The following is a 25,955-nucleotide window of genomic DNA, read 5'->3' as shown; positions in this document are numbered from 1 at the left end:
AAATATAATCATGTATATAAACAGAAGTCCAAAGTAAAAGCCAGCTACAGGCCCTTTGCAGTGTTCAACTGTTCACCAATTACAAGCTTATTTTTTCCCTTTATTTTTGCTCCTCTTGTATGCAAAAGAATGAATAATTTACCGTCTAAAATTCATTTAAGAAAACTGAATAAATGACAAGAGAGCATCTCTGAAATGTAAAGACTGTCTTCAATAACTCTGCTCATGTTCCAAAACTTGGTCATCTGTTAGTAGAGCAACAATGTTTGCAAAAGGAGATGAATGTGTAGAAAGTACTGTAAGAGAACACGATAGCAGTTTAAAAGTCACCAGCAAAATTCTTAAAGTTGAGTTCCTAAGTTAATCACTTACAAAAAAGTGATTTTCAGAGCTGCTGAGCAATCACTGTTTCCATTAATTTAAGCTTGAAAGTTTAAACTTAGGCTCCCAGTAAACATCTTGTTCCAGCAATTTAGATTATAGTGTTCTTTGTGGGTTTTAAACCACAGCTTCTGTTCAAACTTTAACTTGGATGGCTCCCAAAGAAAATTTGTCAGCTGAGTATGTTTGAGAGTCTACAGAAACACCAAGCCAAGGTTCTGGAATTACAAATAGAATAAGGAAGTTTAACAGTTCTACCTATTGATATTTTGCAGTACAGAGCCTGGCTTTTATGATTTATAAGTAGACATATGTGGTTTAGGCCTCTAGTATCCAAACTATAAACATCAAGCTTCTACTGCTGTTTAAGTCGGCTGGCCTCCTTAATTCACTAAGTATTTTAAAAACCTTTTGTTTTGTGTGTAGAATTGAGCTGCTGAAGCAAGGTCTGAGGTTCCTGAGGGCATTCAGATTACTACATACACTATGGCAAGTAGAGGTTTCCTCTTCCTCTTAGATACGAAGGACCCAATCCATCTTCCACTGAAGTCACTGAAAAGACTCTCACTGACTTCAGTGGGTCAGACCCTATGTTGGTGGAAACAACTATAAGAAAAATCTAGATTATATTAGATTGAGAGATATGAAGCCCAGCTGTTGGTGGCTGGAATAGGGACAGAAGTGTGAACAAAAGACACATTAAACTTGTTTGAACTTATATAAAATGTCTTTTTACAGGTTTTCCTTAAAAATGCATCCTCCTTGCCTCAGCTTAGCAAAACCCTATCAATCTACAGTGCATTTCACAGACTTGTATCACTACTGTTTCAATCTTCCTTGCAGCCCTGACCAGACCAGCCAAATATTGATGTGACATTTCAGCAATGTAAATGTTATTACTTCCTGCTTTTTGTTTCTCTCACCCCCTTTCCCTGAAGTTAGAGCTTTTACATGTAAATATGTTTATTTGGGACTCTGATATTTGAAATGCCATTAATACTAAAGTTGATTCCTGAGCAACACAGAAAAAATTAAACAGGAATTGTCCGATATGAAACAGTGTCCAGCTGGCCCATCTGGATATTTGGGATTGCTTGGTCAGCCCTCTTATACTTAACCACAAATGTTACAATAGGTTAGTATCTGCGCCAACAGGACAATTCTCCTACACATTGTCTGGGTTGGGTTCCAACATCCAGTCCTGTCCTAGGTAAAGTCTGAGCAGAGTACATCACACACACACACACGACTTCATTAACACTTTCACATCTTAATAGTAAGCCTCTGACCTTCAGAATCCAAAGCCTGAATTTTCAGCTTCAGTGGTGAATCTTCAAGATAAAGTTCTCTTGTCGTGGACACAATTTGGATGCCATGAATTATGTCAACTATAGCATCACAACGAAGCACTTGACCAGTCACTTAAGGAAACAATAGAAATCATTAAATCAGTAGCACTGAGCATGACCACCACCAAAATTATTAAGCAAATAAGATGAACATATTAACCAGTTGGCAGATCTAAACGAGGGGCAGCACAAAGCTTTGCCATTCAGGGGATGGAATCCAGGTCCTGAATGCTATTGAAAAAACAAACTAGGCCCTGAAGACAAGAGAAGTAGTTCCTCCCTTCTAAGCTCAAAATAAAAGTGTTTGTATAGGATTTGCAATGCCTACCATACTGTCAGTGAAGAAAATTTGCATTATTTCCCCTCCAGAAAATGTTTGTAGAGTGTTGCTGGTTCAGAATAGCAGCTCCCTGGACACAATTAAGTGACTGAAATGGGTAAAATCCCCCTACACGTATCATTCATAAAACACCCTACATTCCTTTGGGATGAAAAGTGCAATATAACATAGCCAATTTATTATACAATGATTACGTTACAAATAAATGTCTATTAACTCATCTACTTTGCATATCTTTCTTTCTAAAGGCAGACAGTACCCTGCATTGATGTAAGGCATGGAAGTAAACTCCAATTTTCCAAATCCCAAATATCTAAAACTGAATTATGTAAAATTAAAATTGAAACATTCACTTTTAGGAATCCCCAGATTTGTGAGGGTTTCAGATACACCTATCACCCACCCCTGAAGATTTCAGATGCCTTACCCACATTGACTTGAGACCTCTGCGGAACAGGGTTCATGTGGCCTTTTCTATCTATAAGCTTATATATAAAGTGCACAGATGAATGGATGTTTGTTTGTTACATATACAGTGTGTATATGTGTGTATCCCTTAAAGATGTCACAGGGCTCATAGACCTGCAGTATTGTACAATTTTTTTAACCCACACAATAAAACGTGACTTTAAAAATTTGAAAACTTACATATATCTTCAGCAAAAATTATACTTGTCAGACGTGTTGGCTGCGATGAACGTGCCTGGACAACAGCCTTTTGTGAACACTGGCGTTCATCGTGATCTGCAGGTTCTATGCTGGCAACTTCTGGCCTTGTGGAAGACCTACAAGAATATCACTGAAAGTTACTGGAATGTTAGTCAGCTATCATGGAAAATGCACAGACTCTTATTTAAAAGCAACAGTAACCTTTTTATCTGAACCACCACCACCACCATTACCGTATGTAAAATCTGTGTCTTCATATTATAAGCTATGGGACTGACTTTTGCACATGCAGAGTGCCCACATCTACCAGGGATTTCAACCAGAGTTGAGGTTGGTCAGCACTTCTGGGGAAAAAGCATGCCCTAAGCCTATTGCTATATCTATATACCCTTCACCGCAGCACAAGAACGCCAGCTTATGCTAGTCATTTTGCTTTAAAAAAAAAAAAAAATCCTATGCATTTACTAAGCCAAAAAATCCTTCATCTTGTGTTTTAACAGCTTAGAAGCAGAGACAGTAAGATAAAATGCAAACAGAATATGAAGTGCAACCTAAGATTAAGTCTACCAATTACCGTCATAAGATAAATGCTATTCCTCACTTGCAATCATAATTGGCATTTTCCATAGCAAAGGTATGGATGATGACTCAGGTTTTTTCCAATTACAAAAAAGTCACAATTATCCATAGATTTGCTGTGGCAGAGCCAATTAATAGTAAAAGTGATGAGTAACATTTTTCTAATTAAGAAATTCAAATGTGATATAATGTCTAGTTAATGTATGCAGTGCAATTTAGATTTAGAAGCTTGTATAATACTATTTGGTGCTATTTAAATTAACACAACAGTTTGAACCATTATAAATTATTTGACCAATTCCATTTTTGCTCAAAATTGTGTTTCTTTAAAAAGCAAGACCCCAATCCTGTAGTGAGTTCTGCATGCCCCTGGGTCCACATGGAATTCATTGCAGGACTGGGGCCCAAATTTTTAATTTCTTAAATGTTGCAAGGGCCTGAATGGAAGCGGGATGGGGGAGGGGGGGCGGTGTAGAGTCACAGCTAGAAACATTCTGGATTTCTCTAGGGCGACTTCATGGTGATGATGAAAGCACAGTTGATTGGTTATTGGGTTTTCTTCAAAAATAATAATCAAAACTATGGGTGAGATCCACAGCTGGTGGAAACAGCAAAGCTACACTGATTTATACCGGCTGAAGCACTGACCTTGTTTTTGGAATTATTTCCAAATAATGGCAATTTTTGGAAAAGTTTCACAAAGCAATGATCTATGGGAGATCACCTGAAACAGAAATGTTTTGATTTTCATCAACTCTCTCTCCAAACCTGAGGCTTGGATTTGATATTAACAAAATTAACCAAATCAAGAAATTAGCCCCTTCCTTTGTGATTAATTCATGCCCATTATAAATACATTACCACCACATTGCATTCTGCAGTACTTGCAGTTTTCTTTCAGTTAGTTATCCAGCCAAGGAGAACACAGAACCACCTTTGTTATATTAATTAGAATAAATAATTCTTTGTCCCATTGCAACATTAAACAACAAAAATCACCATCTTAATATTGAATCCAGCCTTACAACATACTGAACACCATCAACTCCAAGCAGGATCAATGGAAGTTCAAGAGACTCTGCAAGTCTCACAGTTGGGCTCCTCAAATGAAACACGTAACAACAGATCAGTTTCAGGACCAATAAGGTTTAAATTAGAATACATTTTCAAAACTACACAACATGTATAACTGTAGAAATGGACATGTAACCATTGTACACAGTTGGTACTGAGTTGTACCTAGGTGTGGACCAGATTTCCACCACAGCAGGCACTGAACAAACACATGACAAAAAGGCTTTAAGCAGCTTACAGTCTAAAGGTATGAGTAAAGTACTGGATCTGTAAAGTACACAAGTACTTGGTTTGCAATTATATGAATTGCACATGAAAATGCAGATTTGTGGGGATTTATACGGCTTTGCATATCTGCTTGCAGAACCCTGCTGTTCTTAGGAAAAATGACCACCACTGAAGTCAATGCATTAATGAATATGACTCCAACAGATGTTTGGCCCAAGTAAGGACTAGGTTTAAAGAACGGGGCGCAACTGTCACTGATGTTTCTGAAACAAGTACCAGGATTTGGCCTACTCAAAACAAAACAAAAATCACACCAAACCACAACAAATGAACAGCTATCAGCAGTTATTTATGGGCAGTTTAAGAACTGATCAATTGTCTAAGTCTGAAAATAAACAGAAAACAATTAAGTTTATGTACTTAAAAGTGTGAGAGTCAAGTCCTGATAGAGAAAATATTATACATTAATTTTCACTAATAAGAATCCCATCTACACTTGCCCATAAATAGGGCGTAATAATTGTAGGTTGGATGATGAAGACAGTAACTGAAAAAATATTGTTACAGTAGTGTCTTGCACTCTGTTATGCTCTTCCCTCCACAGAGCTAATTTTAGTCTTGTGATATAGACAACAAACAATTCACTATTTCACAAAGGAACACATACCTCCACAATTTATTCCACTTCCTAACTACTGCAGTGTTTTTAATTCCTGGGACAGCATGCCAGTAATTAGATGCTAGAAGAGCTACTAATGTTTCAACATTAGATTCTACCAATATGTACCTGGTAGGACTTCTTGAATTACATATTAAAACCGCTAATAGCGTCTAGCAGTAAAAACAATGCTTGGGTGGTGCTGGTGGGAAGAAGCAGAATAGCGAAGAGGGAGGGAAAAACAAAAGAAATATGTAATTTATGTCCCAACATTTGTTTTACTCCAACAGTTTGGGCCAAATTCTACTTTCAGGTGACTGCTCAGCACTCCCACTGACTTCAGTACCTTCTACCTCATTATGTTCAACTTTTTACATTTTAGGCTTTACACACCCAATCTTGTCCCTATTGCTGCCAGTATCAAAACTCACATCAGCATCAATGGGACAAGATTGGGTCCTAAATTTGTCCCTATACAAATACAGTAACTCCTCTCTTAACATTGTAGTTATGTTCCTGAAAAATGCGACTAAGTGAAACGATGTTAAGTGAATCCAATTTCCCCATAAGAGTGAATGTAAATGGGGGGGGGGGGGGTTAGGTTCCAGGAAAAAAAAATTTTGCCATACAGTACAGTACTATAGTTGAGAGGTGCCCCAGCCTTACCCCGCACAGGCAGAGCCCACTGGCACTGGAGACAACAAGGCAGGCAAGGAGGCTGAAGGTGCCATAGGGTAGGAGAAGCACGTTGCGCAGCACGAGCGGCTGCGTCCCCTACTCTGCTAGCACCGGGGGGAGGATGGCTCAACCCTCGGCCCGCCCACTCCACCCCTTCCCCAAACCCCCCACCCTTAACCCATCTCTTCTTCCCCCCCTCCTCCCCCTTTACTCCACACACAGCACCCTCGCTCTTCCCTCCCCTGCCTCCTGCCCACGGCAATCAGCTCACTTGCAGCATTCAGGAGGGAGGAGCGAGGACACAGCGCGCAGGCTCCCCTTCCCTCCCCTGCCCCCTGAATGCTGCAAGCCAGCTGACTGCCATGGGCAGGAGGCAGGGGAGCGAGGTGGGAGGCGCGCCGCATCCTCCCCCCTGCCCACGGCAATCAGCTGGCTTGTGGCATTCAGGGGGCAGGGGAGGGAGGGGGAGGAGCGAGGACTCGGCGCGCAGCCTCCCTCCTCCATCCCGCCGGCAACAATCAGCTGGTTTGCGGCGTTCAAGAGGCAGGCTGATTGCAGCGGGCAGGAGGGGGAAGGCGCTGATCCACGGGGTCTGCTGGCGGGCGGGAGGTGCTGTGGACAAAGCAGGCAGCCAAACAACATTATGGCAAAGCATTGCACAACTTTAAATGGAGCATGTTCTGTAATTGAGCAGGGACGCAAGATCGAAACAACATTAAGTGAGAGGATGTTAAGCGGGGAGTTACTGTACTGCAAAATTACAAGAATAATATTCAACTATCTGCCATGGTAGAGGAACAAAGTAAGTGGGTATCACGGGTCATTATGTCTAACCATATTTAATGCTGTTAATAATTCATTTTAAAGTACTGGCAAACGTATGTCCTTCCCCATAATTTTAGCATTATTTTGGTGAATACGCTTGCGTCAATTTACAGATAAGTTCAGACTGCACAGTTTAAGTACTACAGAATAACTGCTCTTCAGAATGCATAATTAGCAAAAATAAGTCTCTCTGAAGATAAATAATTATCAGCTCATCTAATGTTTCAGGACTTGACTTAAAAACATTTACAGACATGTAGCCAGATGGAAACAGCAACATCAACTGGCATGTAAAGCCGTTCAACAGTTTGATGAGACTTGATTGAACAATATGTTTGGTGCTGTATTCACAGTGAATCGCAGGACCCAATTTACTGTTTATACACCAAAAACTGACTACACAGCAGCCAAAATAACATTAGAAGCAATTTTATCTGTATCAGCAAATTATGGTTCCAAATAGATTCCCAGGGAATCATAAGATGTTCAAGCTGAACCACAGCCTTGCCCTCCTCACGATGGAACAGAATTTCCCTATTTGCATGAGTTTTTAAACCTACAGGGGAGGTTTTTTTCGTTTTTGTTTTTTTAAGTCTACTCGATCCTCTCTTAGGTCAATTCTCATTGTACTAAGAAAAAGAGTAGCAAACAGATTTCCATCCCGTCCTATGTTTTAGAGGCAAATGCAATAGATGGACACAGTGAGAGTAGCCAAGGGTGAAGCTTTTGCTCAGAGTGTGGTTTTCAGTAGGGCTGTGAGTTGGCCCACCTATGGACAGCAACAGGAGCGGAGTTAAGCCACCGGTGATTGCTTCTGAACATCAGACCTAGAATGCCAATTGAAATCAAATCTATCACATTGTTAAATCCAAAAGATCTTTATCATTCATTTTTTTCTTAGGCAAAACCTACAATGGGGTTTTAATCTTAGTAAGTCGCTCATGATTTGGCCTTCACTGAGTATTACAATACACTGCTCTAACTAAAATATGATTTAATTTTGTGCATTGTTCTGCCTTTAGCTTCACTAGGTAGAATATAACGAAACAAGATGTACATTCTCCAAAGCATAATGGGTTTTGTTCCAGAATTTTAGCTGGGACTGTGTTTAGCAAAATTAACATCATGCATTTCCTAAATGCAAACAATTATTTGATATATTGTTTCCTTATAAGTTCATTGAACTGATATTTTGGAGCCTTCCTCCTCTTGTCTTGACCTAAAACTGAAAAAAGCTTCTGAATGAATAATTATGGTTTTGAGGTTTTTGTATGTAGCTATTACATAAATGTATAACAATAAAGTGTATGGGACAGTTGTGCATTAGAACAAGATCCCAGTTTTTCATTAAATCTATATTCAATGGAGGCAGAGTACAGGCATGTTAGGTTTGTTAAATACATGAATAGCCAGGTTCTCGCACAGCCAGACACCCAGAGATTCTTCACAAACATTTTTTCCCCTGCACTGCTGTAGTTAGCCTATCTTTGTCTAGATACTATTGAACCTTTCCTGGTGTTCAGAAAAGCTCTACAATAGCCATCACATTGCGGTTCTGAAAAAGTGGCATTTCTCTGCTGCAGCTGCTGTTCTCATAGATTTCCCAGGCAACCTTACAAATTCTAAAATAGAATAGCCCATTCCCAAGAGGTTATGGATAGCAACCTATTCACGGTAAAGGAAAATGGTTAATTCTCCACAAAGAAAGTTTTTGATCCAACCAAACTGGAAATATTGGCTGGACTTTTAAAAAAGGAAAAGATAACAGAAGTAACTGCCATGGACAGGTGGTCAAAAAGTATTTTATTATAACTGCTGAAACGTTTATGCAACAAGCTAGAGAGAGTACAGACAGAAAGGCTACAAGCATGTTAGCCATCTGCTAGTTAATTGTTTGGTTTTTTTTAATCACGAGATAATCCAAATATTAGAATGCAATCAAAACAGATTAAGGTTTGACTGTATAAATCATCAAAAGGAGAGTCAAGGTATGGCTGCATGCCTGGTGAGAACTCATGCCACTGTATCTTGGGGAGCACGCAAGTCTAAGAACATTGCATGGCTGTTCAGCTTAGTGCGATGCCAGCCATTGTGGTGATTTCCTCTTTCCCCATTCTCCCCCAAAAAATTCACGGATTCAGAAGAAGGCTCCTTCACATTCAAACCTTCACTTCAAGTAAACAGGTTTCAGACTGGTAGCCGTGTTAGTCTATCAGTAGAAAGAACGAGGAGTACTTCTGGCACCTTAGAGACGAACAAATGTATTTGGTCGTAAGCTTTCGTGGGCTAAAACTCACTTCATCGGATGCATGCAGTGGAAAATAGAGTAGGAAGATATATATACACAGACAACATGAAAAAATGGGTGTTGCCATACCAACTCTAACAAAACCAATTTATTAAGGTGGGCACACAGGTGGGCATACAGTTAGTATGCCAACATCTATTTTTTCATGTTCTCTATGTATATATACCTTCCTACTGTATTTTCCACTGCATGCATCCGATGAAGTGGGTTTTAGCCCACAAAAGCTTATGCCCAAATAAATGTGTTAGTCTCCAAGGTGCCACAAGTACTCCTAGTTTTTTTCAAGTAAACAGGTTTGCCAAGAGGTGGGAAAAATTAACCCCTCCTTCCTCTCCAATCCAGAGGAGAATTTTTAGCTTTCACCCTGTAAAGGTCCATGGGAACTGCAGGAAGCAGCGGCCAGCACATCCCTGTGGCCCGCCACTTCCTGCAGCTCCCATTGGCCGGGAACAGCGAACCGCGGCCACTGGGAGCTGCGGGGGACCGTGCCTGTGGACAGTCAACGTAAACAAAATGTCTCACGACCTGCCTGCGGATTACCCTGATGGGCCGCGTGCCAAAGGTTGCCGACCTCTGCAATAAATTCTCCACAGTAAAGTGTGCAACCAACTACAGTAGAAAGTGCTCTCTTCATTCCCTATAATTTTGGCCTGGAAAATTAGTTTGCCCTGAAAATTGCCAGATTACTCAAAAAGCAAAGGTTTCTGCAAAGCTTGAAGAAAATATGTAAAACTGTTTTTGGAACAGAGCACTGCCCTGAGGTGGCAGACCCATATGTTATCTGCTAGACCACAGAGACTCTCATGCAAATTGCTTTAATCTTCTATACTCAGGAAGGTGAACTATAATATGGGGATAATGGTTTCTATCCATTTTTGTGAAGTGACTTGAGATGTAGGGATGTAAAAGCACCATGCAAGTGAAAAGTATAAATTATCATCACCCATATTTTTCACTTGGGATAACAGATTCAGTGACTTTGCTGGAAAGCAGTTTAGCTCAGGGAGTTAGGGACGGACTGTGGAATTGGAACCAAGAAACCCAGGTTCTTGTCTTGAGACCGGTTTCAGAGTAGCAGCCGTGTTAGTCTGTATTCGCAAAAAGAAAAGGAGTACTTGTGGCACCTTAGACACGAACAAATTTATTTGAGCATAAGCTTTCGTGAGCTACAGCTCACTTCATCGGATGCATTCAGTGGAAAATACAGTGGGGACATTTATATACATAGAGAACATGAAACAATGGGTGTTACCATACGCACTGTAACAAGAGAGTGATCACTTAAGGTGCGCTATTACCAGCAGGAAAGCGGGTGGAGGAGGGGGACCTTTTGTAGTGATAATCAAGGTGGGCCATTTCCAGCAGTTGACAAGAACGTCTGAGGAACAGTGCGGGGGTGGAGGGGGGGAATAAACATGGGGAAATAGTTTTACTTTGTGTAATGACCCATCCACTCCCAGTCTCTATTCAAGCCTAAGTTAATTGTATCCAGTTTGCAAATTAATTCCAATTCAGCAGTCTCTCCTTAGAGTCTGTTATTGAAGTTTTTTTGTTGAAGATTTGCAACTTTTAGGTCTGTAATCGAGTGACCAAAGAGACTGAAGTGTTCTCCGACTGGTTTTTGAATGTTATAATTCTTGATGTCTGATTTGTGTCCATTTATTCTTTTACATAGAGACTGTCCAGTTTGAGCAATGTACATGGCAGAAGGGCATTGCTGGCACGTGATGGCATATATCACATTGGTAGATGTGCAGGTGAATGAGCCTCTGATAGTGTGGCTGATGTGATTAGGCCCTATAACTGTGTCCCCTGAATAGATTTGTGGACACAGTTGGCAACGGGCTTTGTTGCAAGGACAGGTTCCTGAGTTAGTGGTTCTGTTGTGTGGTGTGTGGTTGCTGGTGAGTATTTGCTTCAGGTTGGGGGGCTGTCTGTAAGCAAGGAATGGCCTGTCTCCCAAGATCTGTGAGAGTGACGGGGAGTCCTTCAGGATAAGTTGTAGATCCTTCAAAAACAGACTCCAACGAGAGACTGCTGAATTGGAATTAATTTCCAAACTGGATACAATTAACTTAGGCTTGAATAGAGACTGGGAGTGGATGGGTCATTACACAAAGTAAAACTATTTCCCCATGTTTATTCCCCCCCTCCACCCCCGCACTGTTCCTCAGACGTTCTTGTCAACTGCTGGAAATGGCCCACCTTGATTATCACTACAAAAGGTCCCCCTCCCCCCTCTGCCCCCCCACCCTCCTGCTGGTATTAGCTCATCTTAAGTGATCACTCTCTTGTTACAGTGTGTACGGTAACACCCATTGTTTCATGTTCTCTACGTATATAAATGTCCCCACTGTATTTTCCACTGAATGCATCCGATGAAGTGAGCTGTAGTTCACGAAAGCTTATGCTCATATAAATTGGTTAGTCTCTAAGGTGCCACAAGTACTCCTTTTCTTTTTGCCTTGGGACCGACACTTGATACACTATTATTTCTCACCCTTCTCATCAGTGATTGGAGAGAAGATAGGCTGCACTGTACATGCAAACATGTCAAAGTTAACCATGTAGTGAGCATGTTTATCTTGTCAGATGTGCACTGAACAGCACAAAGATCCACAGGAGGTATAATTAATTTGGCCAGCCCTGCTCATTCCTTTAATTTAATGCTCCAGTGACCCTTCCATTATTTAATTTACATTTTTTTAAATATATCTTATGTTTACTCTACATTTCTTTTTCTGACCATGGACAAAAATTATAAAAGATTGTTATTTCTACAGCAACAGAGATATGGAAGTGCTTCAAGAACAAAAGAGAGACCCTGACACAAAAAAGGGCATGAACCTGAAAGGTGCAGAGTGCCCTCAACACCTACTGAAGTCATTTAAGCGTTCTATTTAAAGAATAATAGTAATAATAACTCTCCTAGTGTTCTTTCCTAAGAGTATGAACAAGACTGGTCAATTTTACTGCAACTATTTGGAATCATGGTAAGGGGCAGACAGACTTCAAGTTTATCAAATCCCACTTGCCAGTGGCAATGAAAGAGTGAACCCTAAGTAGAGTCCAGTGGCAGTACCAAGACAGAACTCCAGCAACTGTGCTCTCATCACGATGTAGCCCCAACACCTTGTTGCCCATCTTTTGTATCAGTCATCAGCTAAGAATTTTAGTCTATTTCTACACAGGGGGTGTCTGGATAAGTTTTCAATCCTGTGTTATTATTTCAGCATTATTAAAACAACCTTCTTCTAAGGCTTTAGGACCCAATTTGACTCCCACTGAAGTCAACAGAAACTTTCCACCATCTCCAATAGGCATTGGATCAGACCCGTAGTCAGTAATATTTCTTAACACAGCAATACTTCATTACCAGCAGAGGTCCGTGTCGTGATGCTTTCCATTTCCACAAAAGAGATGCGGATATAAGTGTGTTCCAAGAATATAAGCATATTTATATGTCACATGTGAACTTAAATATAAATCCCACACGTTAATTTGCAATATAAAGAGGTTTTGCAATTGTGTGATACGGAGTTCAGCCAGCGAGCACTGCTATTTTAAAATCACTGCTTCTGAATGCTTCCCTTCCCCCTGGTATGATTAGGAAGTAACCATAAATTTGGAGCATTTTTTAAATTAAGTTTTGTCTTCATTTCTCTGTAGGTACAGTGTTTTGCAAAAAAAAATACCAGTATTATATATGATGTTTATACCTAGAAATATCACAAATCTAGATTAAAACTTAATTTACAAAAATTATTCTTTCCTGCTAGAGTAACAGTAACACCTCAAGAAAGCAATGGACTCCTGAAATGTCAGAAGTACATTTAAAGCCACACTTGTAGTTTTGTCATCTCTCATAATTTTCTCATGTGACTCATGATATTTTGTGCTTTTCTTGAAACCCCAGCTCTAGAGGTCATTTAATTACATGAGAATCTGAGCTTTCATGTTAAAAAAATGCATACCAATGGTATGTTTCTACCATTTCTGGTTTCAGAGAAAAACTTGAAAAGATTTCAGAGTAGCAGCCGTGTTAGTCTGTATCCGCAAAAAGAAAAGGAGGACTTGTGGCACCTTAGAGACTAACAAATGTATTAGAACATAAGCTTTCATGAGCTACAGCTCACTTCATCGGATGCATAGAATGGAACATATAGTAAGATATATGTATATAGAGAGATATATATATACACACAGACAGATAAGTTGGAAGTTACCATACAAACTGTGAGAGGCTAATTAGTTAAGATGAGCTATTATCAGCAGGAGAAAAAAAAAACTTTTGTAGTGATAATCAAGATGGCCCATTTAGACAGTTGACAAGAAGGTGTGAGGATACTTAGCTTAAGGAAATAGATTCAATATGTGTAATGACCCAGCCACTCCCAGTCTCTATTCAAACCCAAGTTAATGGTATCTAGTTTGCATATTAATTCAAGCTCAGCAGTTTCTCCTTGGAGTCTGTTAGAGATCCACTTCCTGGACACTACAGTGCTAACAAGCGATGGTCACATAAACACCACCCTACACCAGAAACCTACTGACCACTATTCCTACCTACATGCCTCCAGCTTTCATCCAGACCACACCACACGATCCATTGTCTACAGCCAAGCTCTATGACACAACCGCATTTGCTTCAACCCCTCAGACAGAGACAAACACCTACAAGATCTCTATCAAGCGTTCTTACAACTACAATACCCACCTGCTGAAGTCAAGAACCAGATTGACAGAGCCAGAAGAATACCCAGAAGTTACCTACTACAGGACAGGCCCAACAAAGAAAATAACAGAACGCCACTAGCCCCCAATTCAAACCTCTCCAGCGCATCATCAAGGTTCTACAACCTATCCTGAATGATGACCCATCACTCTCAGAGATCTTGGGAGACAGGCCAGTCCTTGCTTACAGACAGCCCCCCAACCCGAAGCAAATACTCATCAGCAACCACACACCACACAACAGAATCACTAACTCAGGAACCAATCCTTGCAACAAAGCCAGTTGCCAACTGTGCCCACATATCTATTCAGGGGACACCACTATAGGGCCTAATCACATCAGCCACACTATCAGAGGCTCGTTCACCTGCACATCTACCAATGTGATATATGCCATCATGCGCCAGCAATGCCCTTCTGCCATGTACATTGGCCAAACTGGACAGTCTCTACGTAAAAGAATAAATGGACACAAATCAGGTGTCAAGAATTATAACATTCAAAACCAGTCGGAGAACACCCCAATCTCTTTGGTCACTCGATTACAGACCTAAAAGTGGCAATTCTTCAACAAAAAAACTTCAAAAATAGACTCCAAGGAGAGACTGCTGAATTGGAATTAATTTGCAAACTGGATAAATTAACTTAGGCTTGAATAAAGACTGGGAGTGGATGGGTCATTACGCAAAGTAAAACTATTTCCCCATGTTTATTCTCCCCTTCACCTCCCCCCCCCCACTGTTCCTTCGATGTGCTTGTCAACTGCTGGAAATGGCCCACCTTGATTATCACTACTAAAGGTATGCGATGAAGTGAGCTGTAGCTCACGAAAGCTTATGCTCAAATAAATTTGTCAGTCTCTAAGGTGCCACATGTCCTCCTTTTCTTTTTACGGATACAAACTAACACAGCTGCTACTCTGAATATTGTTACAGTGTGTATGGTAACACCCATTGTTTCATGTTCTCTGTGTATATAAAATCTCCCCCTCTGTATTTTCCACTGCATACATCCGATGAAGTGAGCTGTAGCTCACAAAATCTTATGCCACAAGTACTCCTTTTCTTTTTTCAGAGTAACAGCCGCGTTAGTCTGTATTCGCAAAAAGAAAAGGAGTACTTGTGGCACCTTAGAGACTAACCAATTTATTTGAGCATAAGCTTTCGTGAGCTATAGCTCACTTCATCGGATGCATTCAGTGGAAAATACAGTGGGGAGATTTTATATATGCAGAGAACATGAAACAATGGGTGTTACTATACACACTGTAACCAGAGTGATCACTTAAGGTAAGCTATTACCAGCAGGAGAGAGGGGGGAGGGGGCGGTGGGGGACCTTTTGTAGTGATAATCAAGATGGGCCATTTCCAGCAGTTGACAAGAACCTCTGAGGAACAGTGGGGGGTGGAGGGGGAGAAATAAACATGGGGAAATAGTTTTAGTTTTACTTTGTATAATGACCCATCCACTCCCAGTCTCTATTCAAGCCTAAGTTAATTGTATCCAGCACTCTCTCCTTGGAGTCTGTTTCTGAAGTTTTTTTGTTGAAGATTTGCAACTTTTAGGTCTGTAATCGAATGACCAAAGACATTGAAGTGTTCTCCAACTGGAGTGGGTTTGTGGGGGGGGGGGGGGGGAGGGAACCTAGATTTGTGCTGGAAATGGCCCAACTTGATCATCATACACATTGTAAGGAGAGTGATCACTTTAGATAAGCTATTACCAGCAGGAGAGTGGGGTGGGGGGAGAGAAAACCTTTTGTAGTGGTAAACACCCATTTTTTCATGCTTTGTGTGTATAAAAAGATCTTCTATACTTTCCACAGTATGCAGCCGATGAAGTGAGCTGTAGCTCACGAAAGCTTATGCTCAAATAAATTGGTTAGTCTCTAAGGTGCCACAAGTACTCCTTTTCTTTTTGCAAATACAGATTAACATGGCTGTTACTCTGAAACCTTTTTGAATGCTATCATTCTTGACATTTGATTTGTGTCCATTTACTCTTTTACATAGAGGTTGTCCAGTTTGGCCAATGTACATGGCAGAGGGGCACGGCTGGCACATGATGGCATATATCACATTGGTAGATGTGCACGTGAACGAGCCTCTGATATTGTGGCTGATGTGATTAGGCCCTATGCCTCTCACAGTTTGTATGGTAACTTCCAACTTATCTGTGTGTGTGTGTGTATTATATACACACACACACGTATCTTACTATATGTTCCATTCTATGCATCCAATGAAGTGAGCTGTAGCTCACGAAAGCTTATGCTCTAATACATCTGTTCTTCTCTAAGGTGCCACAAGTACTCCTGTTCCTTTTTCTTGAAAAGATTAACCCCCAAATGCTTAAAAGACAGATGACAAATAAAAAGAACCCACAATTTTAAAAAAGCCAAATCGTGAATATTTGGGGTTTTAATGCTTGGGAATACTGTACTAGGAGCATTATAAGGTGTTCTTCAAAAAAAGAGAGCCACTGATGGTGATAAGACATCATCGAAACACCAATTTACACAGGGTTGATATGAAAGACTATATTTAACTCCGAACAATTAACCAATAAATCTACTTAGATTTGCAATTTAGGATTCCTGCACTGAACGGTCAACTTTTATACCCTCAATGGAGTGCGGTTCAAAGAACAGATTTTAATCTAACTTTCTATCTTGAATTTTTCATACAGAAAGCATCACGTACAGCTATATAGCACAGTTAAACAACTAAATGCATCCGATGAAGTGAGCTGTAGCTCACGAAAGCTTATGCTCAAATAAATTTGTTTGTCTCTAAGGTGCCACAAGTACTCCTGTTCTTTTTGCGGATACAGACTAACATGGCTGATACTCTGCAACCAGTTAAACAACTGTTCAGTAGGTGGATTCTGCATGTAACAGTGATGTCTTCTAAGAGAGCTGCTACAAGCTATCAAACCATGTGTCAGAGGTCAAAGTTTGGAATGTTTCATGTGACAGCAGTATCCTTTCAGGCTAAGATTAAAGATAATTTTGTACATATTGACCCTGTTCCGAAATTCTTTATAATTACGTGCAACGGAGAATTGACTCAGTACAGTAAATGTGTGTATTAACATCTAGACAACTCGTTTTGCAATTGTGTTAATCACTTCTACGTATCAAAGTACCTCACATTAAATAATAGAAAAAGTAGGATAAATAATTAAACTACATTAATGTAGTCAAACTAGAAAATATCGCGTTAGGTCTACTCAGTTATCCTACCAGGATCTTCAAAGATGTAAATGAAAGTAAAAGTTATAAAGTCTATACTTCACCCAAACTAACTCTTCAGCAGAGTAATCCCCCAGCTAGAAAGTGACATATAGGGGCAGAGGCCAACTGATCAGAAGTGTCAGAACTCCCACCATCCTCAGTTACTCAATATTCAATTTAATGTTAAATAGCCCTTAAATTATTACTGAAAACAAACATTTCTTTGAAATTCCTGACATACCTAAGACAAACTTTCATTTTGAAAACTAAGGCCCAAATCCTATCAACAATGATGTGTGTGTTTAATTTTGACTCAGTGGAACTTGTGCATGTAAATAAAGTTATGCATGTGCATAACTATCAGCAGATCCAGGATCAAAGAGAGAACGATGAAAGGAGGAGCCTATTTCAGGGGTTCTCAAACATTTTCATAGCATGGACTAAAATATGTTTAAGAGATTTTCTCATACACCATCTCCCCTCCCATTCACATTACATTGCTGGGGCAACCATAGCAATTGTTTATGTAGACAAATAACATAACCAACAATATAAAACATTTTGATAGTCTTTTAATCAAATTTAGCAGCCAGAAGTAAGGACAGTTAACATGTTACCAAACCACATTCCCAAACAGACAATTAGCATGGACCTCAGTTTGACAGCTACTGGTTTAGAGTTCATCCTAGAAAGGGTTCATTCCCTCCCCGGCCCCATTTTTTTAAAATCAGTCTATGAACAGGTCTTCATTCGTACTACACTGTAAAACTTCTGCAGTTTATTAGTGATCATTGGACCTTCTCCAATTTCTATCATCAAACAACATGTAAAATTACACAAGAAAAAAAAACATGCAGATGTTTACAACAGACTGAATGTTTACCAACAGATAAAAGGAGCAGGCTCCTCAGGAACTAAGAAAAAAAAATCTCCCCAAATCTGCAGCAAAATTCTTGACCGTGTCACAGGCCAATGGCAAGACATTGGAATGAGAGCTCAGAAAGAACACTACAGAGAGGAGAATGGAGAAGATGGGGAAAGAATGAATAAGAAAAGAAACAGGTAGATGCTTTAATCTAATGGTATTTATTCTACCACAGACGTGCCAGAAATTGAGACTTAAATCAGTCCCCCCCCACTCCCTGGACAGGAAGTGCTACAGAAGTAGAGGTTGCAATCATTATGAGCAGGGGAGGGAAGCAGAATGCATTATGTCCTCTCTCCCATGTCCCATTTCCTAGACCAGTAATGAGCTCTGCAGGAATCAATATCCAGAACTCATCTGTCAGAAGGAAAGGCCTCCTCACCTCAGGAGATCTGAAGGTGTGCAAAGAGAAATCCCAGGGAACTTTACAAGCACAAGAAAAAAGTAACTAGACAAGACTTCTCACACTCCCTCACCATCACAGAAGAGACCCATTTCCCATAACCTAGTTAATCATCTAGATTGCATTCCTAGCCTATGCTAAGCTATGAAGACTCTCTCCTCAGGTTCTATGCTACCAGCACTCCTAGCTATCTTTGACACACCACTGACTTCCTGAGGAAACTACAATCCATCTGTGATCTTCCAGAAAACACCATCCTGGCCCCTATGGATGCAGAAGCTCTCTACACCAACATTCCACACAAAGATGGAATACAAGCCGCCAGGAACAGTATCCCCGATAATGTCACGGCAAACCTGGTGGCTAAACTTTGTGACTTTGTCCTCACCCACAACTACTGCATATTTGGGGACAATGTATACCTTCAAGTCAGCAGCACAACTATGGGTACCCGCATGGCCCCACAGTATAGCAACATTTTTATGGCTGACTTAAAACAACACTTCCTCAGCTCTGATCCCCTAACGCCCCTACTCTATTTGCGCTACGTTGACAACAGCTTCATCATCTGGACCCATGGAAAAGAAGCCCTTGAGGAATTCCACCATGATTTCAACAATTTCCATCCCACCATCAACCTCAGCCTGGACCAGTCCACACAAGAGATCCACTTCCTGGACACTATGGTGCTAATAAGCAATGGTCACATAAACACCACCCTATACCGGAAACCTACTGACCGCTATACTGACCTACATGCCTCCCACTTTCATCCAGACCACACCACACGATCCATTGTCTATAGCCAAGCTCTACGATACAACCACATTTGCTCCAACCCCTCAGACAGAGACAAACACCTATGGGATCTCTATCAAGTGTTCTTACAACTACTATACCCACCTGCTGAAGTGAAAAAACAGATTGACGGAGTGTAGGGGGGTGAGCACCCGCTCCAGCCCTGAGGGAGTTGGAAAAGCCCTGCAGAGGGCTAGGGCTGGGGCTGGGGAAGGGCACAAAACCCCAGCTGATTGGGGGAAGTGGCGGCAGCTGGGGGCCATGCCCCAATCAGGGCCCAGCTGGCTCTATAAAGTTTGAGCCAGAAGTTCCTGTAGAGACTCTCTCTAGCTTGGGGAGAGAGGGACCTGGCTGCAAGGGCTGAGAAAGTACCTAGACTGGGAGCAGGGCTGGGGAAGGCCAAGGGAGCCGGGGAGCTCGGGCCTAGGAAAGCCCCAGGCTGCAGACCTGGGAAGGCCTATTAGGTGCAAGGGTTGCAGGGGCAGCCACGGGTAGGCAGAGGCAGCAGGTCCAAACCCCTTTGCCTGTGATGAGGGTCTTATATTGCAGTCTGCCACAGGAAGCAGGGGCTAGTTGGTGACTGGCAGTAGCCTAAGACTGAGGCGAGATGGGGATAGTGGGTGGGGGTTCACCGGGAGGGGGAGACCCAGAACTGTGGGGGTACTGCCAGGGGGTAGCACCCAAGACAAGTGCACCGGGAGGGACACGGGGGTCAGGGGCGGTGAGACACCGGCCTGATGGAGGCGCTCCAGAGGCTGGACGCTAATTCCTCAAGATGACCAGCAGGAGGCGCTGCCGGGTGAGTCTGCGCCCCATGACAGAGAGCCAGAAGACACCTACTACAGGACAGGCCCAACAGAGAAAGTAACAGAACGCCACTAGCCATCACCTTCAGCCCCCAACTAAAACCTCTCCAGCACATCAAAGATCTACAACCTGTCCTGAAGGATGATCCCTCACTCTCTCAGATCTTGAGAGACAGGCCAGTCCTTGCTTACAGATAGCCCCCCAAGCTGAAGCAAATACTCACCAGCAACCACACAACAAAAACACAAACCCAGGAACCTATCCTTGCAACAAAGCCCGTTGTCAACTGTGTCCACATATCTATTCAGAGGACACCATCATAGGGCCTAATCACATCAGCCACACTATCAGAGGCTCATTCATCTGCACATCTACCAATGTGATTATGCCAACATGTGCCAGTAATGCCCCTCTGCAATGTACATTGGCCAAACTGGATAGTCTCTACGCAAAAGAATAAATGGATGCGAATCAGGCATCAAGAATTATAACATTCAAAAACCAGTCGGAGAACACTTCAACCTCCCATGACACTCAATTACAGACCTAAAAGTCACAATTATTCAACAAAAAAATCTTCAAAAACAGACTCCAACGAGAAACAGCAGAACTTGAATTAATCTGCAAACTAGACACCATTAAATTAGGCTTGAATAAAGACTGGGAGTAGATGAGTCATTACACTAACTAAAAACTATTTCCCCACGCTAATTTCCCCTCTACTGTTACTCACACCTTCTTGTCAACTGTTTGAAATGGGCCATCCTGATTATCACTACAAACGTTGTTTTTTTTCTCCTGCTGATAATATCCCACCTTAATCAACTGGTCTCGTTAAGAGTTGGTATGGCAACCCCCATTTTTTCCATCCTCTCTCTCCCTCTCTTTCTCTAGAGAAAGAGAGAATCTTCCTACTGTATTTTCCACTGCATGCATCTGATGAAGTGGGCTTTAGCCCATGAAAGCTTATGCTCAAATAAATCTGTTAATCTCTAAGATGCCACAAGTACTCCTTGTTCTTTCTGTTGATAGACTAACACGGCTACCACTCCGTAGCCTATGCAAGTTTCTTCTCTTCTAGAAAGAGGAGAAATTCAAATGCCACCCTTATCTGCTTGCTGTATCTTTGCAGAGTAGAAATGATGAAAATGATAGCAATGCCCTAAATATTTATACTGTTACCTCTGATATGTGGTAGCACTGCTCCAAGTTACACAATCTCAATCCTCTCTTCAGACATATGTGCCTGTATCTTGTAATTCTGATACTTTGTTTTTTCTTGCATATGCAACTCCAACCAGCATATTTATGGAAAGGTTTGGGCGGAAGCAAACGGGGAGTTAAACATAAGAACTGCCAGACTGGATCAGACCCCAGGTCCATCCAGTCCAATTTTCTGTCTCTGACAATGGGCAGAACCAGTTGTTTCAAAGGAGAACCTAGTAATAAGCAGATGTGCAACAGTCTGCCCTCATATTAGGTCTCCTCCTAACGCATTCTAGTTAAAGACCGGCTTTTTGGCAGGTGGTTGTGAGATGGGAAAGAAAGATTAATCAATGCAATTTACTTAACATTTTCAGTTTTGCTAAATCATCTTCATCACTTATATTCAGCCCCTCACAGAGAGCTGCTACTTCCTCCAAAAGGTTTTATGGATATACACAGACTGTCACCCACATCCTGCCTGTTGCTCTGCAAGAGAGAAGTTAAGATAGATTTATATCATGAAAGCTGAAAAAGAGGGCACACCGTAGTAAGTCTAAATTGATGCCAGATCTTGGGCCTTTCTCCTTCAAATAATAATAAAACCTAGCTCTAATACAGTGCTTTTCATTAGATGCTCTCAAAGTGCCTTACAAAATGAGGTCAGCATCATTAACTCCCCTTTCCACCTGGGGAAACTGAGGCACAGAGCAGTGACATGACTTGCCCAGGGTTATCCAGAATGCCAGTGGCAGAGCTGGGAACAGAACCCAGGTTTTGCTGAGTCCAGTCCAGTGTCCTATACACTAGGCCATACTGCCTAAGGGTGCAATTCCATTGTGATCAATATCTGATTCACACATCTCTTAGTTAATGTTAACTACCACTGCAAGCTTTTAATCATGCAGAATAGAGAAACTGACATTCTGAATGGATGTCTGGTACAAAGAAAGTTTATCATTATTTTTTCCTATAAACTAATCAATATGAGAGAGAGAGAGAGAGAGAGAGAGAACGTTCACTACTATTTTTCACACATTTACTAGGAATAATGAAGATATATTGCCTAGACAAACCGAGTACCACTGTGACGCATCTGTGACAGGGATGTAAATATTGTTTTAAAAGTTAACTGTTTAATCTATTAAAATTATATCGTTTAACTGGTTAACTGATTAAAGGGAGAGGGGCAGGGACTGGGGCAGCAGGTTGGGCCGGCCCAGGGCTGCTCCGGCTGGCGCGGCTAGGGGTTAACGGTTAGGGTGGGTTAATGGTAAAACTAATGCTTACCAGTTAACCGTTGAATATTTTACATCCCTAATTTGTGATTTTTTTTTTCTTTTAATGAGCCAAACTGACTGGTAAAATGATTCTGCATAGACTCCAGCCACCTTTAAAAAAATATGATAAGAAAATATCTGTAGAATAAATTTGCAATCCCTAAACAGCTCCATAGCAAACTACTGTTTTCATTTAAAAACTGTTGTATCTTATAACTTGCTTCCTCTTTTTTTTCTACACATGCAGTTTAGGATTAAAATAAACTTTTGATGCAACTCTGATTACTGTTCTTCCTGGGTGGGGGAGGAGCGGGACTCAAACTTGTAAGTAGCCATATTAAAGGTTTTTGATCAGCCTCTCATATATTTAATATCAAGGCAAATATACAAGTACATAAAAGTCTCAGTGACAGCTTACGTTCATTGATACAAAGGAAAAATATATTCCACTGGGATGAGTTTTAATGGTTTTCAACCACAAATTTAACAACTAAAATCTGTTACAAACATGTAAGTAGTGCAAGTGCAGATGTAATCAAGAAGACTTGGAATATCAACATTTCTTTAGCTGGACACCTCACATTCACTGTTACTGCAAATCAGAGATGTGTTACTTAAACGTTGTTTAGCATGAAGATATTAGCACCATCATGAAACACTATGGCTCTGAATCTGCAAGCACTTGCATGTACAGTATGTGTTCCTTTACTCAGCAAGCAGTCCCACTGAGTTAAACATGTCCAACCTATCATCTAACCTCTGTGTTGCTTCACATGAACAAGCAGGCTTCCCAACGTAGAAATGTCTATTCCACGCCCATGCAGTGTTTGATTATATCCTGTATCCTTACTCTGACATCTTGACCAGAGGCCAGTACAATTATTCACACTGGGGCATCTTTTACCTTTTACAACAACCTGACACAGTGTCCCTCTTTGATCCAGTCTCTCCTGAGGCTACATGCTTAGCATATTGTCTAAATCAGCCATGACAGTGAGGTATTGCCTAATTTTTACGTTTTTGGACTGAGGGATTGAGAAAGGGGTTAGCTGTTACATCTCATGCTTTGTTTCTGGCATAATCCCCAATGAAGAAACACCAGGGGTGAATCTGACTAAGTATTTGGACAGACATCTAAGCATTTAGCTCCTCCTTTACTACCATGCCCACATATGGGTTGGTGATATGTTCAAAGCCACTTCACATGCAGGGTGTGAGTATATATTTCTCTGTACCTAAAAATTCCTCATCCAGCCCAATATGCAAATACTTTCCTGGCTTTTTTTCTTGCCCAGGATTCAGCGTCTAGATCCACAAAGCTATTTAAACTCCTAACTTCCTCTGTGGATCTGGTGCTAGGCGGGTGTGGAATTTTTCATGCAGAGGGTAGAAGATTATGAGATTTGTTTTTCAAACTATGTAGGATCAGGCCTTTATGGCTTTTCCCTCTCATATTTCTTTACACTGCAAAAGCAGGTGAGAGTCCAGTGTTCGCAGGATGGGAGAATGGCTGGTGTTCCCACAATACCTAGTGTACGTGCTATCCTTGGATGAGCTAGCCAATGCATATATTGGATTCCCACTATTACGTGACAAAGTGCCAAGTTAAAATATGAATATCATAGAATATCAGGGTTGGAAGGGACCTCACGAGGTCATCTAGTCCAACCCCCTGCTCAAAGCAGGGCCAATCCCCAATTTTTGCCCCAGATCCCTAAATGGCCCCCTCAAGGATTGAACTCACAACCCTGGCTTTCGCAGGCCAATGCTCAAACCACTGAGCTATCCCTCCCCCCAATATTATTAATGCATGCTTTTTTAAAAAAAAATAGGTATCCACAGCAAAGGCTGCTGAACACCTTCAAATCACCAGAAAAAGTCACTACAGGTTGCTTTGCCAGCATACCTGAGGTACCTTTTCCATATGAAAATATCAATGGGTCCATCAAAGAGTGCATACAAGCAAACCCCTTTCTCAGTTCTTCCCCCATCCTGCATTGCACCCACTTATTTTTTATTGCACCCCGTGCCCCTCACGCCCATTTACTACACTGTAAGCAGGGCGAGGCCTTGCCTGCAACAGGCTCTCTCAGCCCTTCTCCCACCTATACGGGCACCTAAGCAGCGCGGCCTGGGCCCTGCGCAAACACGCGTGGCACAGAGCTGCAGAGCTGGTGTGTGCGGCTCTCGGGGCCCAGCAGTGCAAGGAGCTGATATTTCACACCACGCTCAGCCCCAGCCCAGCCTTCCCAGGGACCCGCCCGCTCCTATCAGCCCCGGCAGCATGCAGGGCCCAGATCTCACCCGCCCTGGGCGTGCTGCAGCGCCAGGTGCACTGACGCTCCCGGGCCCATGCTCCCAGCCGCTGCCTTGCAGGCTCGGCTGCTCTCAGGAGCCGCGCGAATGGCTGCAGAGCCCGGCCGCACCCCCCGGGGAGAGCGCGCGGACGCCTCCCCCGGGGGTGCCCGGCCAGAGCCAGGCGGGCGGCTGCAGACAAAGGGACGAGGCCGCGGGCTGCCCGGGCGCCCAGCCCCACGTGCTGCTCCGGGCTGGCTCTTGCGGGGCCGCCCGCGCCACACCTGCGCCACGGGCAGCCCCCGAGCAGAGGAGCGCCGGGCGGGCTGCCCCCCGCGCTCACTCACCAGCGGTAGCAGCCCTCGCTGGCTTCCAGGGTGAAGTTGATCCTGGTGCTCCGGGCGAAGGGCAGCAGCACCTTGGGGATGTTCAGCTTGGAGGCCACGGAGAAGGGCAGCAGCAGGAGCAGCAGCAGCAGCGCCCGGGGCGAAGGGGCAGCGAGCTGGGCCATTCTCCCTGCCCGCGCTCGGGGGACTGGGGAGGGCTGCGGGTAGGGAGGGGGGTCAGGCGGGATGCGGGGCCCCCAGTCGGGGAAAGGTCTCCGGCTACAAAGTGGCCTAGCCGTGGGCAAAACGCTTGTTGTCAGGCGGCGCGTGTGTGGGGCGGGGGTGGGGGATGAGCCCAGCTGCACCGGGACCAAGAGGCACCGGGGTGGCCGCGGCGCCTGCTGGAGGCTCCGAACCTTTCGCCAGAATCACAATCACCCGCCTTGTGCTGCTATTCGAGGGACGTCAGCGGCCGGGGAAGGGGAAACCGGGCCCGAGGCGGTGGGGCGGGGCCGTGTGCCTCGGGGGCGGGCCCTCAGCCCCAGGCGGGGAGAGCAGCCGCAAGTGCTACTGCAAAAAGCGAATGTCACATGGCAGTCACTGGCGACAAGCGAGTCCCTGTAACCCCCGGCAGCAGCAGGCAGTTTTTGTTTCACTTTCCCGTGGTCCTGGAGCGTAGGCGCTCGGGCCTCTCCAGCCTTGAAGGCTGGCTGTGGCAACCCATCCCAGTAAGGGATGAAAGGAAATCTAGGGGCAGCCTAAATTAGGAATCGAACAGGTATCCCTGGGTTTTTGCATAATAATTGCGGTGTGTGGCGCTGTGCCACTTTAGTGGGGGAAACTCAGGAGCAGAGCATCTG

At 42.7% G+C, this 25,955-nt stretch overlaps 1 protein-coding gene across 3 annotated transcripts in view; it reads right to left on the bottom strand.

The window, feature by feature from the left end:
• Positions 1-25,599, bottom strand: part of NUP210 (nucleoporin 210) — a 117,693-nt gene extending 92,094 nt beyond the window's left edge. Inside the window, exons 1-3 of one of the 3 annotated variants that reach the window (XM_043551061.1) lie at positions 25,117-25,599; positions 2,719-2,855; positions 1,671-1,802 (exon numbers count right to left, since the gene is read on the bottom strand). In XM_043551061.1, the coding sequence (XP_043406996.1) occupies positions 1,671-1,802; positions 2,719-2,855; positions 25,117-25,280 (433 nt within the window). In that variant the 5' untranslated portion in view covers positions 25,281-25,599. Of the gene's footprint in view, positions 1-1,670; positions 1,803-2,718; positions 2,856-24,778; positions 24,844-25,116 lie in introns of those variants that run through there. The other 2 variants (XM_037904076.2, XM_043551060.1) reach the window with 2 other exon arrangements.
• Positions 25,600-25,955: the final 356 nt, after the last annotated feature.

This window comes from Chelonia mydas, chromosome 7, assembly GCF_015237465.2.
Source record: "Chelonia mydas isolate rCheMyd1 chromosome 7, rCheMyd1.pri.v2, whole genome shotgun sequence".
NCBI lineage: Eukaryota > Metazoa > Chordata > Testudines > Cheloniidae > Chelonia > Chelonia mydas.
Note: the sequence above shows the minus strand (reverse complement) of the source record. Positions and strands in the feature narration are given on the sequence as shown.